Genomic DNA, 18,801 nt, shown 5'->3' with positions numbered 1-18,801 from the left:
CCACTTAATTTAACTTGCCTACTTAATACTATCAACAACACCTGATATTTTTCTCCCCACTTTCCTCCATGAGTCTTGACTGTTACATGTCAAACTGCTTTTGAAGACAGAAGAACAAAGCCACTTTGGGGGATTATATTGCAACATCATATCCAGGTATTGTTCTTTAGCCCTTCTAAAGTCATTGATCACAGTGCAGAACAATCCAGCAGTGCATTACAATGTAAGACTATTCTTATAAGTATTAAAAATGTATCATTTATACGTTCAACACAATTTTAAAGTCTGAGATATGAAAGCAAAAAAAAAAAAAGGAGAGGGGAGGGGAGGGGAGGAGAACCCAAGAGCCAGTGAACAATTTTCAATGGTTCCCATTAAGGCTACAAGCTTTGATGATTGACAGAATTTCCCACGCAGGGTAACTCACTGGGTATCTCTTTAAGCCTAGTACAAAGTTGGATAAGTTATGCTAAAGAGATATTATTTAAACATGATAGATATGTTATCAGACCAAACAAGAAATTTAGACCTGAAAGTGATGAAAAGGAGTCTTGTGCAATGGGACTTATCCCCACCTTAAGAGCATCTATTCATACCACAATCTCTCCTTAAAGACAGCAGGAACGCCATATTTCTCATGAATGCAAACTATGCTCATTTCGAGAAAGGGCACCAGGCTCGGCACTCTAGGACTAAATGGAGCAAACAAATGACTTTTTCAGCCTCCAGTCTAATCTGGTATGGAATCTGCGGGACACAACAAATTTGCATGGGCTCCACTTTGGATGATGGAGTAGGTTTGCTTTGGCACACCTGAATGAGAAGAGGATGAAAAGATTGGTGGAGGGGACGCTGATGCTCGCACTGAGATGTTCTGCTCGTCAGCACTGACCACTGTCACTTCTTCTGCCCCTTCTTGAATTAAAGCATTGAGCCCTTCCAAATCTGAGCAGCTGATCCCTGTGCCATTGATGAAGGCCTGGTTAGTTGAGACCTCATGGCTGCCTACTGGAATGGTCGAGATCAGAGTCTGGTTTGGTGTGCTTCCATCAGCCTGGTTATGAGTTGTGAGAAGGACTGTGGGTTGACTGACCGAAAGGCTTTCTGCCGGAGACCCAACAGGAAGGGGTGGGGCCAATAAACTCACTTGCTGCAGTATTTGCAGCTGGTTACTGCTAGACAGATCATCCTGATTCTGAGTTATTAAAGTAGGAGACACAATATTGACTTGACCTCCTTGTTCCAAGCTGCTGCCCTGGGGCAGCTGATGCCCAACAATGATCTTGACCTGCCCTTCCCCATAGGGGGAAGTGTGCAATGGCATCTGGAGATGACTAACAGTAATGGGAGTATCATCTTGTGGGGTAGGGTCCATCTGGAACTGCAGGACGGCCAGCTCAGAAGTTTTAGTTCCATTATATTCAACATGCTGCCTTTTATGGCTCCTCAGAGAGTCCTCCCGGACAAAGGAGGCCTCACAGAAATCACACCTGAAGGCTTTCTTGGCCTCCAGCTTGGCAACTTGTCTGGAGCTGCCTTCCTTTGGCCGATCTCCTTCCCCTTGACCTGATATCTTTTCCCTGATTCTGACCTTATCGGGATGGGCTTTCTTCACATGGGTGGTCAAATTGCTCCGTTGCTTGGTATCAAAGCGGCAGAACTCACACTTGAAAGGGCGATCCTTGGAGTGGATCCTCTCATGTACTTTGAGGGTCGCCTTGTTTGAACAAGAATAGCAGCACTCTGAGCATTTCACAGCCTGCTCGGGCTGGTGGGTGCGCAGATGGTGCCGGAGACTTGTCTTGTTCCCGCACTGGAACTTGCAGACGAGACATTTGAAGGCATTCTCCATGTTGTGCTTGATGCGGATGTGGGACTTCAGGTTACCTTTCATGGCACACCGGACTTCGCAGAACTCACATTTGTACGGCTTCTCCCCTGTGTGCACACGCATGTGCCTCTTCAAGTCAGAGTTGATTTTAAATTTGGCAGGGCACAGACGGCACTGGAAAGGAGCATCTCCTGTTTGAGAGACAAATGTTTGCAATAGCAGTATTTGCGTGACAGGGATTCAGATTCATTCTAGCCAAATGAAACTCATGATACTTACTAATGAAGTAATTGAAAACCATATATTTACTCGGGCTGTAGAGCACTTTGGATTCCAAGGTGGCACTTTTGAGGCAATGTTTCTCAACCTCAGCTACTTTAAGGTGCGTGGACTTCAATACTTAGCCAGCCAGCATTCTGGGAGTTGAAGTCCACACATCTTAAAGTTGATGAGGTTGAGAAATATTGCTTTAGAGGGTTTGAGGGTACATACAGTATGTAGCCCATTTGCCACTCCTCAAACCACACAAAAAATTCCCAGAATTCCCAGGTGGCAGTGAACAGGCTAGCTAGAAATGTTAAAAGTTTCTCAGTACTAGCTTGGGAAGTGTGCCCTATAAAGCATATTTTGTGTACAGCAAAAGAAATTGCATTTAGAAATATGTTTTGTGTAAAGCTGCTTTTCCAAAGACCCAACCTTCATTGATCTGGTATGTAGGCTTTTGTTTATTTAGCTGCTATATTACTGGTAAAAACTGCATTCAAGTGTTGATTAAAAAAAAGGTAAAGTACGCTACAAAGAGATATTTATAGGGAAAAATGCCAGGGTAAAAAGGAAAGTGAGCTCTTTGTCCAACAATATGTATTGATAATTCTTGCAGCACATCTACAACTGTTATGAGCTCCATCTTGTTAATAGGTAAAGGTAAAGGTTCCCCCACACATGCGTGCTAGTCGTTTCCAACTCTAGGGGCCAGTGCTCATCTCCGTTTCAAAGCCAAAGAGCCAGCGCTTGTTCGAGGACATCTCCGTGGTCATGTGGCCGGCATGACTAGATGCCAAAGGCGCATGGAATGCTGTTACCTTCCCACCGTAGTGGTCCCTATTTTTCTACTTGCATTTTTATGTGCTTTCGAACTGCTAGGTTGACAGAAGCTAGGACGAGTAACAGGCGCTCACTCTGCTACGCGGCACTCGGGATTTGACCCACCAAACTGCCAACCATCTGATTGACAAGCTCAGCGTCCTAACCCACTGAGCCACCATGGTTATTGTTAATATTTAAACAAACAAAAAATACTATTGATTTACTGCTGCTTTTTGCCATTTGAACAGCTTGTGTATTGTTTGCCCCCCCCATACAGTCACAGGATGCCATTTAAAACAGAAATAAAATATAGCCAGCTCCGTAATACAGTGTATTTGCTATTCTTTAATAACTAGGACACATGAGGCTTAATTTACTTTACAAGTTAATATTTTATAGATCTTCATAAATGGAAGATTGTAAAAAGATTCATAATTGGTTTAGCCGGCTGTATGTTTCATTGATTCCAACTAAAGATTTTTGAAATCATGACATGGCGTGCTGTGGTAATCCATGCATGTATTTAAAGATTAAGGCCTTTGCTATAAAATGTTTATTATACACATTATATTAATGAAGTTGCACAGACTGACAGTTCTGTTCTTTGTATTGGCTGGCCCTGCCTATTACTGCCTGAATTTTAGGAATCCTGATCTCCTTTTTTCTGAAAAACAGCTGCTGCAGTGCACATAGCCTCCATTTTAGGATGCCAAACTATACTGAAAAAAAAAGCTATATTTAACTGATGTCAGTAGGCGTGAGCTTAAATGGACTCCAGAAGATGGTAGAGGACAGGAAGGCCTGAAGGAACGTTGTCCATATGGTCGCGATAGGTCGGACACGACTTCACAGCTAACAATAACAACAACAACAGGGTATTTAAGATTTAGTCCATTGGTCTCAAGTATTTGGCTTTGGTAAAAATAGCTTTAAAAAAAGTCAAGGAGGACCTTTAATTTTAACCTCCCAAAATAAACACAAAACTTCACCTACGAACTGCGTTAAAGCAAGTAAAAGCAACCTGGCTAGCTGAGCCTAAAGCCTGTAGAATAAAAGGCCGAAAAGGGAAGAAGGAAATGTCTTTGCTTTGGAGAATTCCTACAAGAAGCTTGGTTGTGAGAAAAGCAGAATTTTACCAGCCAAAAATCAAGGTATTGCAGGAGAGCCCTGTAGACAAAAAAAGCCTGCAGCAACAATACTAAAGCTGGAGAGAACTGCAAAAGTTGGGTATAACGTCTGGAAATCTGGCTTGTGGCTTGCAAGTGGGAAAGCTCATAATACAGCTCAAACCGCTGACCTAAGATGGGGGGTCTGATTGGAAAGAGGAGAAATGGTAGCATCTGTAGAACCAACACTGGGTACGGCAGTCTCTCCCACAACTGAAAATTTTCTAGAATCAGGATCTTAAAAAGATTTTTTTTCCCCTTTAAGCTTCTACTTACAGTATTAACAGCATACTCAAGCACTGCACTATATCATGTTTTGCTTAAAAAGAGCCTACTGATACCCACAGGGGCTTTGGCACAACTTGCTAAAGCAAAACCAAATGACAGTCCTTGACTTTCAACCTTTCGTTTAGTGACCGTCCAAAGTTACAACGGCACTGAAAAAAGTGGCCTATGACTGGTTTTCACAGTAATGACTGCGGCAGCAGCTCCCTGGTCACGTGGTCAAACGTTGGACACACTTGGCATCCGGCATGTATTTATGCCGCTTGCACCGTCCCGCGGTCATGTGAGCACCATTTATAATCTTCCCAGGAGGCTTCCAACAAGGGAAGCCAGATTTGCTTAATGACGGAATGATTCACTTAACAGCCGCAGTGATTCACTGAACAACTGTGTCAAGAAAGGTCATAAAATGGGGCAAAACTCACGGAACAACTGTCTTGCTTAGCACTGGAAATCTGGGGTTCAAATGTGGTCCTAAATCAAGGACTACCTGTATGTAAACAAGCCACCCTCAGTGAACACCTGAAAGGGGGGGGGTGAGCTATGGGCAAACCAGCCGCCTTTCACGAGCTCATGCGCAGCTGAAGGAAGTCAAAACACCATTCAGAAGGAGATCCGTCTGCTTTTTTTTTAAGTTAAGGTCTTTTTAACTCTGTTTAATTTTGTTTTTAACTACAGATAGTTCTCGACTTACAAGAGTTAATTTAGTGAACGAGCGAAGTTACAACGGCACTGAAAAAAAGAGAATGATGACTGTCTTTCACGCTTACAACCATTGCAGCATCCCCGTGGTCACGTGGTCAAAATTCACACACTTGGCAACTGGTTCCTGTTTATGACGGTGGAGGTGTCCTGTGATCATCTTTCATGACCTTCTGACAAGCCAAGTCAATGGGGAAACCAGATTCACTTAGCAACCGTGTTACTAACTTAACAACTGCGGTGATTCATTTAACCAGTGTCAAGAAAAGTTGTAAAATGGGGCAAAGCTCACCTAACAAATGTCTCACTTAGCAACATAAATTTTGGGCTCAACTGTGGTCGTAAGTTGAGGACTAGTTTTGTTGCCTATATACAATTTTATTATTTTATCTGTGAATTGTCCAAAGCCATGCAAGAGTGATGGTAGTATAAAAATTTGATAAACAGTAATAATAAAAATCTGTTGAATCGCGTTGCAATCTTAAATATGCAAATACTTTTTTCTTTCCAAACAACATCCTAGGGTTTTCAGGGCTACATTGACCACAAACCCCCAGCCTTACCGGTATGAGATCTGAGATGAACGGTGAGTTGGCTGGAATTGCGGCTGGCGTAAGGACAGATCTGGCATTTGAAAGGCCGCTCGTCGGAATGGATGCGCTGGTGCTTGTTTAGGCTGCTGCTCTCGGCCGCTGCGTAGTCACAGTGCTTACACTTGTAAGGTTTCACTCCGCTGTGGGAGCGCATGTGCATTTTCAGCTTGTCTTTGCGACTGAAACTCTTGCCGCAAACTTCACATTTATGAGGCTTGTCACCTGAAAAAAAATGAAGAAATGTAAAGCACCCAGTTCCCGAGGGGAAGGAATTAAATCTTTTTCATGATGAAATGGAAATTATTGTTCAAGGTTTTTTTTTTTAATCACGCCATTTAGTTTTCCTTAGAAAATCAGGGATAGGTGCAGATACAGGTAAGCTCCAATGGTCACAGTAATTTCATTTGGTCTAAGAGAAATTTAGGGATGTGGTGGCTCAGTGGGCTAGGACGCTGAGCTTGTCGATCAGAAGGTCGGCAGCTTGGCAGGTCGAATCCTGAGTGCCACGTAACAGAGTGAGCGCCTGTTACTCGTCCCAGCTTCTGCCAACCTAGCAGTTCGAAAGCATGTAAAAATGCAAGTAGAAAAATAGGGACCACTACGGTGGGAAGCAAACAGCGTTCCGTGCGCCTTTGGCGTCTAGTCATGACCAAAGAGACGTCCTCGGACAAGCGCTGGCTCTTCGGCTTTGAAACGGAGATGAGCACCGGCCCCTAGAGTCGGAAACGACTAGCACACATGTGCGGGGGAACCTTTACCTTTTACTTTAAGAGAAATTTATTATTATTTTTCCTAATGTCTACTAGTATTCATGACCCCAAAATGACTATAAAAATGTGCAGTAGTTCACAAAACAATACTCCCTTATCACTGTTCACCCCCATCTCAACCCTAAGAAATCTATACCCACTGATTTAAAAATAAAACTACTTACAAATAATCCTCGACTTAACACCATTCATTTAGTGACCATTTGAAGTGAGAATGGCATTGAAAAAAAGTGACAAGATGATTCTTTTTCACACGACCATTGACGCATCCTTGTGGTCACGTGATCAAAATTTGGATGCATGCATTTATGATGGCTGCAGTGTCCCGGGGTCCTGTGATCAGTTTTTGTGACCCTCTGACAAGGAAAGTCAATGGGGAAGCCAGATTCACTTAACAGTCATGTTACTAATTTAACAACTGCAGCATGAAAGGTTGCAAAATGGGGCAAAATTCACTTAACTGTTTTGCTTAGCAATGGAAATTTTCAGCTCAACTGTGGTCATAAGTCAAGAACTAACTGTATTCCAAAACTCCCAGAACGTACCTGTGTGTGTTCTTAAGTGCCGTTCCATGTCTTTCATTCCATAAGATGTCTTGAACTGACACCCTGGAGGGAGAAGAAGAGAAGTAAAAGATTAATTATTAGGAGCTCATTTTAACTGTCAGTTCCTGCAAATGATGGATCTCCTCTTTCCCTAACAACCAGTGGGGCAAAGAGGTGGTGAGATCCAGAGCTGACTGGGTGGTCTTCTCTTTCCCAAACTAACCCCAGCACCACTGCCTCACATCATGTTCAGACAGTATTTGCTCTTCCTGGTAAGGCAGACAGAACTATTCTCCTAAAAGTGGCTGGAAGAACATGCAGTGACTTCCAAGCAAGAATGTGGTTTCTGGTAAATATAATAATTATTAAAGGAATCAACAAGGCGTAAATGAAAAAACAACAACAACTAAAACATGAAGAAGACCACACTTTCCATGCTGTGGAGGGAGATTTGAGAGAGAGAGAGGGGAAAAAAAGAGAGAAGAGATGATGCCTTTTCACTGTGGTAGAGAAACATTGCAGAGTCTAATGTTCCAGTTTCTTATAGTGGAAGAAAAAAAATAACATTTATACCTGCGCAGTCCCGCTGGAACAGAAGTCCTGCTAAAAGCCTAATTAACAGGCTGCACAAATTTACCTTAGCAGCCATGAGAGTGTTCTACTTGTAATTATATATATATATATATATATATATATATATATATATATATATATATATATATATATATATATATATATGCAAATTATTCAATTTGTCAAGGCATTCAAAAAGCCTTGACAAATACTTAAACATACATTTGCCTTGCCTTCCAGCTAATATAAGAGAGAAAGAACCCCGTGGCTCAGGAGGTTAAAACACTGCCTGATATACAATCAGCCCGGGTTCGAATCTCAGATAAAGGGTATGACTAACTGATGAGAACATAAATGAGTTCGAAATGATCATCTTAGCCTCCCAAATTCTTTATTAGCAATTTGAATAATTTGCACAAATAATGAGCTGTCATAAGTTGACTAGTTCCTGTGGATAAGCCCTGAGCCGGGCCAAAACAGGAATGAAAGAGTTAATTAGCAAGGTCCATTCAAAAAGCCTTGACAAATACTTAAACATACATTTGCCTTGCCTTCCAGCTAATATAAGAGAGAAAGAACCCCGTGGCTCAGGAGGTTAAAACACTGCCTGATATACAATCAGCCCGGGTTCGAATCTCAGATAAAGGGTATGACTAACTGATGAGAACATAAATGAGTTCGAAATGATCATCTTAGCCTCCCAAATTCTTTATTAGCAATTTGAAATATATATATATATATATATATATATATATATATATATATATATATATATATATATATATATATATATATATATATATATAATACACACACACACACACACACACACACACACACACACACACACAACTGGTTAGCTGCCTTGGGTATCAACAGCAAATGATCTTTACAGAATGGATTCCAATACTTTTTGGAAGTGCAAGAGACTGAGAACCCCCAATCAGACTGATGCATTCTTGATTCACCTAGATGTCACTGCCCATTTGTTGGCTAAAATAAAACAAAGAGGAACTGGAGAGTCTGAATACCCTGAGATCTTAAAACCTTAAACCAACCAATGCCATTTCTTCTTGGAACAGAAGGAAAGTAGAGACATCTGCTGCTTTCTGTGAAACATCGAATTCATCTTAGTGATGAATGACAGCCCTGGATGAAGAGTTTCTAAATTGGGAAGATTGCATTCCCTCCCCCCCACCCCAGCAAACAAAGTTCTGAAATTTCTGCTAGAAATGTGTTTTTCCAGGAGAAATGCTTGAGGAGTAACAAATGTAAAATGCTGGGGAACAAATAGAATAGTACAAAGATTCCAAGCTTCTCAGCACCTGTATCTTCTCTGCTTCCTAAAGGGACTGAATCTTTGAGGTTGGTCACAGATGTTTAAGAGATCCCTCTGGGGGACTGCTAAAGAGGAAGTTCATGAAAGACAGAGGATTTAGACACTACTTTTCCAGATCTGAATCCACCCAACTTTACCAGTTCTTTACTCAACTGAATATGTTGTAGCCATACTCAGCTGAAGCGTCAGTTGAATTTCCATCCAGACTAACCTCCCTCATGAAAAAAAATAGATATTTACATACATATGTGGCTAAGTTATCTGTCAACAGAAAAGCAAAGGGGCACTGAGGTAATACTAAAAGTTAAGGAAAACTATGTATAGTTTCAAGTTTCATCCAATATTAATGCTACGGGTATTCTTTCAGCACCAAGTGCTTAGGACTATCCTGTTTTTACAATATGTGCTCCAAGCCAAGTTTGGTATTTGAGGGTCACTGGAATTGAACAAGGAAGTTACACAGGCTTCCTCTTGCTAGTCCTGAGGAAAGCTACCAGTGCAGTGAATTGTGTCTGGATCCTAGACTCTGGCTTTTGTCATGACATCTACCTCTGAGAATATGACTGACCTGACAAGTTCCTAGAGTGAGTTTATCAAAGCGATTATCTTAGCAGCATATTATTCTGTAGCTATCCATACATGGACCTCATACTGATCCATTCTTCCTCTTTTATTTAGGGATGGATGGTTGCAAGGAAACATGATGAACAATTGTTTCTTTTTTAATTTATTTTAAGATTGTATGTTGATTTATTTTAAAATTCTAAGCCTCCATCTCAGCAAGACACTTGCTGAGATGGAGGCCAAATTGACAGACTGAATCTATACATTACTAAAAACTTTTTGTTATGACCTTTAACTAGATGAAACAATGTTCATAGGGCAACAATTTTTCAACCAAGATATGTCAAATGTGTCCAAAATCCAAGACCCATGTCCTCCGAGGAAATGAAATTTGGAGAAGCTATGACTACTGCTTCATTACTACTGGCTGCTGCTGCAGTCACATGACCTTTATTCTCGATATTCTGTGAGTTTTTTAGCCAATCCTGCAATTCCTTTCTCCTTCCCCCACCCAACAGCAGCCACTTACCAGCAAGCAAACAAGAAAGGATTCCAAAGCTCCCACTCCTACCTCCCCCCCCCCCCGCCATTCTGTTTTTCCTTTTAGGTAAGGAAATATCTATGAAATGATGATCCAACACCAAACTAGGTTATCTGGTGAATCAATAAAGCATTTCAAATTCTGAAGCAGTTTCATTTTCTAATGAATGTGGAAAAGAATCAGTTCTTATTCATCTGGTAACCACAGAACCTTGACATTGGAAACAACTTCTGGGCATAGGTAATGACTTCCAAATATGTCACCTGAACTGCACAGAACCCATAGTGGCATCCCTCCATAGGCATCTGTGGTGCTGGATTCTTTTAGAAATTTGGAGAGTGAGCTCTCCCAGCAAAGGGTGCCAGCTATCAAATAAACTTTCTGACATACCAATATGGAGCACAAGTAATGCCTGTTAATTCTCTAGCCAAGGCAGAAATAGTTTAAAAGAAAGAAAAGAATAGATCACAACTCTCAGGAGCATCATGCACTCAAATGTCTTCTTAGCAAGAGTGAGGAGGATGAATAATTCCTTGTAGATTGCTTTTTACCAATAAAATTGTCCTTACTTCTTAAGAGAAAAAGAAATGAATTCCTCCTATTTCTTTTCTCCTGCTATGACTCAAGGAACCTGGGCAGGGTTTTTTTTGAGTCTAACTTGCCTTGAGTCTAAATTGCCTTGACATCATTCTTTCACAGAATGGCACTATGGATACAGTAACCTGGTTTTCTATTTCTGTTTTGGTCCACCATTGCCCACTATTCTAGTTTGCAACCCAGGGGCCATGAAAATGAACATGGGGGAGAAGGATATGTTTCTCCAAAATAAGTAGACCAGGGTAAAAGAGATTAATTCATTTAAATCCATGCATCAAGCATCGCCATTGAACAAGGATTTGAACCTTACTGAATTAGCTTATTGAGTCCTTTCCTGAGGTGGTCTGCATAAAAGTAAAAATGGAGTGTGGAGGGGGGAGAGATGTAGCATAAATTTCAGTCAAATTCTCAAGCCAAGACAGGTTTTGACTGTATGTTCTAATGAAGTTAATTGACTTAATCACACGTGGAAGGGTATTTTCCCCCCTCTTTAGGCCTCATGATCAATGGCAACCTAAATTAATTTTAAAAATTGCTTCCATGAATCTTCTTGGAACTTTGTGGCAATGTCACTGAGTAAAATTAATACAAGCGATGCCAATTTATTTCCTCATTCCATCTCAAGAGAGCAACAGATCAATAGGCAGAAAGTAAATACAATGCAAAGAACAATTCACAACTGCCAAGTCCCTTGAGGTCCTGCAAGGCTTCTAAGGAAAAAAAGAAAAAAGCCCCAACAAGAAGAAAGAACCTCTCTGAGCACTTACATTTAAATGATTTGCATATAATACAACCATGGTTTTTCCTGAAGGTCAGGCATGCTTGTGTTTTTGTGTAGAAAAGGAACTCGTAGACTTGCAGGCACGTACAGATGTAGTTCCATAAAAATCCTGCAATTTTTCTAGCTATGGATCGAATGTGTCAACAGTTGCAATGAAGTATTAACATTTCCATTCTCCATCTCAGTTTTTCTACAGAAACATGGCCGAATGGAATCCACTAGATGGGATTATCTCCTAATGACTAGATGAAAACAGTATACAAGTGCGGCTTCCTTCTCCTGGAATATCTTTTGACTTCCCCATCTAGACTAATAATTAGGATTTCCTGGTGTTCTAGCAAAATACTAATCAGGTCCAACTCTGTTTAGCAATTTAAGATCAGCCCAGGTGAGCTTACTGGTGCTAACTGCTAAAGAAAGGTGCCTGTTAACTACAAAATTCATTGAACCATGCTTGATTTGTGCTTGAGAAAGTTAGCCATGCCACTGTAGGGAGGTAATTCCATGATAAAAATCATCTGGTGCATGAGGAAGTACTCAGGTTTAAATCAGTTAGCACCAATCATTAGTTAAGACAGGTGGTTCTCGACTTACAACCAGTTACTTAGAAACCGAAGTTATGACAGACCTCCCAAAAGTACTTATGACCTGGATTCAAAGTTCTGAAACCACCACCCCCCATGACGTAATTGCATTTTGAACACTCAACAACCAGCTTGCATTTACAGCTGCTTGCAGCATCCTGTGATCACGATTTGCAATATTTGTTGTTGGAAACCGGTGTTTACTTCCAGTTTCTGGTAAACAAAACAAACCCACCCATTGTAGACAATGGGTTTGCTTGTTGACCATGGTGATTCACTTAACAACAGCTGCTAAAAATATTGTAAAATAAGATTAGTCACATGATGACCCACTTAACAACTTACAATCTAACTATTGGCTCAATTACAATCTTAAGTCGAAGATTACCTGTAACTTGTGTCTGGAGCATGCTACTCCTAGACAAGAGTATATAGTACTGAGCTATCTGAAACAATGATCTTTGGTTCAATGTATGACAAAGCTGAACTCTTTATAACTGAATGCTTCTGTGTATAGCCTGAGTATAACATATATGTAGAAGGTAGCCTTCCTTATACCCATGTCTTGCCTTTTCTTTTCCAGAGGATTTCCTTTTGGAAATGCCCTCTAACTTCAGCCAGTCCATCTTCTCCATGAGCTAATGTAGTGTGAACCTTTGCCAGAAGCAAAACAACAAGAAACATCAGGAGAATTTGTCTACATCAATCCATACAATATTTTATTCCAGAAGGTAGTGGAGTATTCTTTATTAGAAGATTTTAAGCAAAGGTTGGGTGGTCATGAATTAAAGATGTGTATTAGTGGATTTCGTCCCTCAGCAAAGGACAGCATTAAATAGCAGTTAAATGTCTTTTGGCTCCTACTAATTCCATGACCAAAGGTTCCAGGTCACTGAAGCAAGACATTTTCCCCACACTGTTTATGCATGCTGGGATCTGGGTAATTGTAAGCATGGGGAGTGTGCATTTTCCAACTGTTTCAAATATAGTCAGGAACTTTTTTCAATGAGAAATGTGTTGTTTTAAAACTTTTGGAAAAATTAAATGCTAAAATCAGGGGTCTACAGGTTGAGTCACGGCAACTGGACTTATTTTCCTGATGGTTTGAGACGTTTCGTTGTCCATCCCAGCAGCTTCTTTAGTCTGAACAAGTTGGTTAGGAGAATCTGAGTAGGCAGAGAGCCATTGGAATGTGCCAACTCCTAAAATTCTTAGGGGGAATTCCTGCACTAACACAAAATTTCTTCCCCAAAGTGTGTGACAATATGTCGATGAAGATTCTCAGTCATCCAGACAAGAGTTGTTTGGAAGTTGTGTCATGGCAACTGACTTATTTTCTTGCTGATTTGAAGAAACCTTGAGGTTGGTGCCAGAATAATAATAAAAATAGGGCCATTTCACTCTTAGATTGGGACATTGTGCAAAATTTTGCTCTAGAAACATTTGGAAACAAAACATATTGGACACCTCCAGCACTATCTAAGGTCTTTCCTACTCAATTCTTGTCTGGAAACATCATGTGACTGGAAATGAAAAGTCTCCCCCCCCCTCCTTCCATGGTAGCCACTGTACTCACAACATATTAGACTACTGCAATGCTCTCTACATGGGGCTGCCCTTGAGGACCACTCAGAAGCTTCAGCTGGTACAGAATGCAGCCGTGCGAGTTCTTTTGGGGGTCTCCTGATACTCCCATGTTACACCTCTGCTCCGTGAGCTGCATTGGCTTCCAGTTGCCTTCCGGGTGAGATTCAAGGTGCTGGTGATGACATATAAAGCCCTACATGGCATGGGTCCGGATTACCTACGGGAGCACCTACTGCCAGCGTCAACTTCCCTCCGTCCTGTACGCTCCCACAGAGAGGGCCTCCTCAGGGTACCACCGGTCAGAGAATGTCGACTGGTGACCCCCAGGGGGAGAGGGTTCTCGGTGGGCGCACCAGTCCTTTGGAACCGCTTACTGGCTGAAATACGGATGGCCCCCGACCTTCGCACCTTCCGGCGTGATCTAAAAACTTATCTATTCGAACAAGCCGGCCTGGTCTGATGGGTTTGGGGTTTTAACATTATTTTTAACTGACTTATTACATTGGGCACAATCATTTAACTTTAAATCTTGTATCCTGTATTCTTATTTTATTGCCCTGTACACCGCCCTGAGTCCTTCGGGAGAAGGGCGGTATATAAATCAAATAAATAAATAAAAAAAAATATTTTCAAAATGCCAAGGGTGCCCTCTGTCCCCCTCCCCCTTCCATCCAAAAATAGATTTTTTATTTACCCACCGGTTTATCCTTTACCTGGGTAGCTGCAATTGAACTTCTTCTGTGCCACTGATGTGTTGGACTTTTTGCTGCGTGATTTTGGTGGAGTGGTAACAAGAGTAGCTGTCCGAGGTTCCCCGTTCTCACCAGACAGGTAAGTTTGGTAGCCATGCTCAAAAACAAACTCGGGCGCTGATACTGATAAAACATAAAAAAGCTTCATTTTAGGATCCCCAATGCTGAAAATCCTTTCCTCATATTGCTACTTAACTATACATGGATTGGTGGAAGAAAAAGCTTTCATGCACTCAGTGCAACCTTTGCCGACCTTTCTACTGATCAGACATTTTCATGCTCTGTCTACATTCCTTTACCTATAATTAGATCTAGGTAAGTGTAGGAGATGACCGGGCTGAGCCCAAAGGTGTCAGTCAGTCAAATGAATCATCAGTCTGGAGTCCCGAATGAGATCTAAGTTCAGCCATTCCCCCTGAAGTCCGTTGCCTCTTATCTGCCCCTAATTTGCTGACTGTTAATAGATCAAATTCTTATATAGGCTGCTTGGAATAAATTCACAGTGCTTTTGAAATCTATCTTGACTCCTGGTTTCTTGTGCCTGCTAGTAAGGCATTAATGGCAGGGAAGAGACCAGGAGGTTGAGATATTTTCATTCTTGAGCACTTGGTTGCCTATCCCGACCATGGGATGGGCAAAAAGGAAAATACAGAAGTTGACCAACATTCCTCACTTAACAATGGTGATTGGGACCAGGAACTTTGTCACTAAATGACACAGTTGTAAAGCATATCATGACAGTAGTTCTGGCAGTCCCATTTGATGTTGTTAGGCAACCCTTGAGCAGTCTGTGATTGTGACTTGCGAGCTCCTGCTGGCTTTCCCACTGAATTTGTTGTCAGTGAAGGTCGCAAATGTCGATAACCTGATCAGATCCTATGACATAAATGCAAGCTGCACAGAGTGCCTGAATTGTAATCGTGGGACCATGGGGACACTGCAACAACTACAACTATGGAGATGTGTCATAAAAACCTCATATTCAGCACCACTGTAATTTCAAATGGTTACTGAATGGGTGGACGTTAAGCGAGGACTACGTATACCTGCCAAACTATTTCTACTGCTCCAGCCAGCCCAACACTTTCAAATTGGTCTTTGGGGCTTCTTTTCCAAGATGGAAATAATTGAATATTTTTTCCCCAAAGCCTTTTTTGTATCCTTTCCTCCTGTCCCCAAGAATTGAACCTACAAATATCATATAAATGTTCTGAGCAATAACCCCCTATAGCTTCTCGAATCTTGCTTCTCATTAAGATGAGGGGCAGATTTCCTGTTTTCACTGAAGGTGACAGAAATTAAACCATCAAGCTTCTGGGTGACCCTTTGTGTTCAAAGAAATGAAGCTATCTGCTTCTTGGACATCATTTCCCAAACTTTCTAGGCAAAATACCTGTGATGGTTTGTGTTTCTGATGTGATGGTCCTTGCAACGGTTTGTGCTTGTGAGGCTGGCACTGTTTCTTCAGCCACAAACTGCACTGTACTGGTAGTGCCAGCTGTTGTGCCAGACAGTTGACAGCCACTCCTTTTGTGACCAACAAAAGCATCAAGATTGTTGAATTGTTGTTTGCACAGACCACAAATGTGGATATCTGGAGTCAGCTCCACAAGGACTGTGGTTCCACCAGGAACTGCCAAAATATATGAACGAAAGAGTTAATGACTTTCAATAAAATATTAACATGTTTTATATTCAGAAGCTACTGAATGCATGATAGATGGGACTTTTTTTAAATGGACTTCCAAAAGATGCAGGGGTGTAGCCAGTAAGAGCATTATATCATCAGAGTGAGCTGTGAAGGAATGTAGAGCTAACTTTGAGAACAGGGAAGGAATGAGGGAGCCATTTGTAGAACTTGGAGAAAAGTTGTCCCAAAAGAAGAAATCATACCAAGGAAGCTCAAAATAGCCGTCTGGATTTTGTCCAGTAGAAACCAGATTGATATTTTACATTACTACAATAAGGCAGTTTCAGAACCTTGGTGACTTTATGATGTAGACTTCAACTCCCAGAATTCCCTAGCCAGAATCTTACACTTGGCACATTGTACAAAAATATATTTAAATTAACATGTGTATCCCATGTTTTCTCACCTTTCTTAATTTGCTTAATAAATGTTACACTTTGGTTCAGAATCTCAAGTTCATATAGAAATAGATCAACGTTTATGCAACTGGTATGACTTGCAAATAGATACTAGGATAAAAACATGGGCTGTAGCCCGTCAGATATTGAATAATTCCTAGCATCCTTCACCACTGCCTCTCTTGGATGTGGTTGCTGAGATTAGTCCTTCAGCAACATCTGGAGGTCCTCCCTTTCTTAATAATAATAATAATAATAAGTTGGAAGGGACCTTGGAGGTCATCTAGTCCAACCCCCTGCTGAGGCAGGAAACCCTATACCATTTCAGACAAATGGCTGTCCAGTCTCTTCTTAAAAACTTCCAGTGTTGGAGCATTCACCACTTCTGGAGGCAGGTTGTTCCACTGGTTAGTTGTTCTAACTGTCAGGAAGTTTCTCCCTAGTTCTAGGTTGCTTCTCTCCTTGACTAATTTCCATCCGTTGCTTCTTGTCCTGCTTTCAGGTGCTTTGCTGAGATTAGTCCTTCAGCAACATCTGGAGGTCCTCCCTTTCTTAATAATAATAATAAGTTGGAAGGGACCTTGGAGGTCATCTAGTCCAACCCCCTGCTGAGGCAGGAAACCCTATACCATTTCAGACAAATGGCTGTCCAGTCTCTTCTTAAAAACTTCCAGTGTTGGAGCATTCACCACTTCTGGAGGCAGGTTGTTCCACTGGTTAGTTGTTCTAACTGTCAGGAAGTTTCTCCCTAGTTCTAGGTTGCTTCTCTCCTTGACTAATTTCCATCCGTTGCTTTTTGTCCTGCTTTCAGGTGCTTTGGAGAATAGCTTGGCTCCCTCTTCTTTGTGGCAGCCCGAGATATTGGAACACTGCTATCATGTCACCCCTCACCCTTCTCTTCATTAAACTAGACATACCCAATTCCAGCAACCGTTGCCTATATGTTTTGGCCTCCAGCCCCCTAAATCATCTTTGTTGCTCTTCTCTGTACCCTTTCTAGAGTCTCGACATCTTTTTTACATCGTGGTGACCAAAACTGGATGCAGTATTCCAGGTGTGGCCTTACCAAGGCATTGTAAAGTGGTATTAGTACTTCACATGATCTTGATTCTATCCTTCTGTTAATGCAGCCTAGCACTATGTTGGCTTTTTTCGCAGCTGCAGCACACTGCTGGCTCATATTGAAGTGATTGTCCACTAGGACTCCTAGATCTCTCTCACAGTTACTACTATCTTGTCCCTGATCTAAACGTTTGCTGCCAAAAAGAGAAGAGAGGATTATGCAAAATGACCAGCTTCCCACGCTTATATATAAAAAAGCAGTATTTCCTAACTGGATGCCAATGATCATCCAAGGCCATATCGTCTTGGGGATAAATATCAACCGCAGTCCAAACTCTCCGGAGGGCACCCTACAAAAGCAAGGGGGCACGACGGTCATCGGGGAAAAAAAAAAGATGCATCGCAAGCGAAACGCAAAAGCCAAGCCTTCCGTGATGCGTAGCCGCGTTAGGAAGAGGCCTGCATTCTCTGCAAGCCCAGCCGTCTTTGTCGGCGTGGACCCCCCCGCCCCCCCGTAAGAGGCCCCGAAACGGGCAGCTAGCCGGGACTCGGGGCAGCTTGCACGCTTGCATATCCGCGGCGACGTTTGCATTGTACTGGCTTCCTCCGTGGCCCTCCCCCGCATCTTGCAAATAAGCGACTGCAGCAATATAAAGCCTAGACCAGCGTTTCCCAACCTTAGGAACTTGAAGATGCGTGGACTTCAACTCCCAGAATTCCCCAGCCAGCGTAGCTGGCTGGGGAATTCTGGGAGTTGAAGTCCACGCATCTTCAAGTTCCTAAGGTTGGGAAACGCTGGCCTAGACTAGAGGAAAGCCCCCTTCTCCGAGCCGCCGGGCGCCTCTTCCCGCGCAGCCCTGCCACCTCGCGACGCGCCTTCTCGGATCCGCTCGCTGCTCTCTCTCCACCCAGGTTCCGGGGCCGCTGCTCAGCCAGATTCCCGGGCGGGCCGAAGGCTCGCTTCTGCCGCTACTCAGGTTGCGGGGCCCGGCTGAGCCTTAGCGCGACGCCGCTTTTCCAACTCCCCGGCCCGGGAGCGCGGATAAGCCGCGCGGCCACTTACATTGCACGGGACCGGAGAAGGGCTGAGTGGCCGCGGCTCTCGAGTTCATCGTTGCTTCCGCGGGGATGCAAGGGCTTGAAGCTGCCTACAAAAAAAAAGAAACATGCAAACAAGCAAACAAAGGGGGCAAAAATAAAAAAAAAGCCGCCTTGCTCTCCCCTCCCCCCGCAAGCACTTAAGGCGGGGACGGATATGGGCCTGTCGAGCATGCTCCGTAGGAAAAGCTGAAGCCGACGGAGCTAGTCTTTCTGCCCACACCGCAAGGAAGCGTTCCTTTTATCCCCGGTTGTCT

General features: G+C 42.5%; 1 protein-coding gene across 1 annotated transcript; it reads right to left on the bottom strand.

Annotated features, from left to right (window-relative positions):
* Positions 1-715: 715 nt before the first annotated feature.
* Positions 716-18,727, bottom strand: ZFP64 (ZFP64 zinc finger protein). The gene is made up of 6 exons (XM_083357425.1): positions 18,510-18,727; positions 15,690-15,929; positions 14,258-14,419; positions 6,979-7,041; positions 5,634-5,885; positions 716-2,022 (listed from the first exon to the last, which is right to left on the bottom strand). Exons 1-6 carry the CDS (start codon positions 18,556-18,558, stop codon positions 731-733), a joined length of 2,058 nt encoding a protein of 685 aa, XP_083213551.1. The 5' UTR covers positions 18,559-18,727; the 3' UTR covers positions 716-730.
* Positions 18,728-18,801: the final 74 nt, after the last annotated feature.

Source organism: Vipera ursinii, assembly GCF_947247035.1.
Source record: "Vipera ursinii genome assembly, chromosome: 3".
Classification (NCBI taxonomy): Eukaryota; Metazoa; Chordata; class Lepidosauria; order Squamata; family Viperidae; genus Vipera; species Vipera ursinii.
Note: the sequence above shows the minus strand (reverse complement) of the source record. Positions and strands in the feature narration are given on the sequence as shown.

Excerpts from the sequence above, each read along its gene's own strand:
- ZFP64 (XM_083357425.1), bottom strand. The coding sequence starts at position 18,558 with ATGAACTCGAGAGCCGCGGCCACTCAGCCCTTCTCCGGTCCCGTGCAA. Across the intron at positions 7,042-14,257 it reads GTTCAATTGCAGCTACCCAG|GGTGTCAGTTCAAGACATCT; the intron begins GTAAAGGATAAA and ends TTCTCCCTCCAG. Across the intron at positions 5,886-6,978 it reads GCACTTAAGAACACACACAG|GTGACAAGCCTCATAAATGT; the intron begins GTACGTTCTGGG and ends ATTTTTTTTCAG.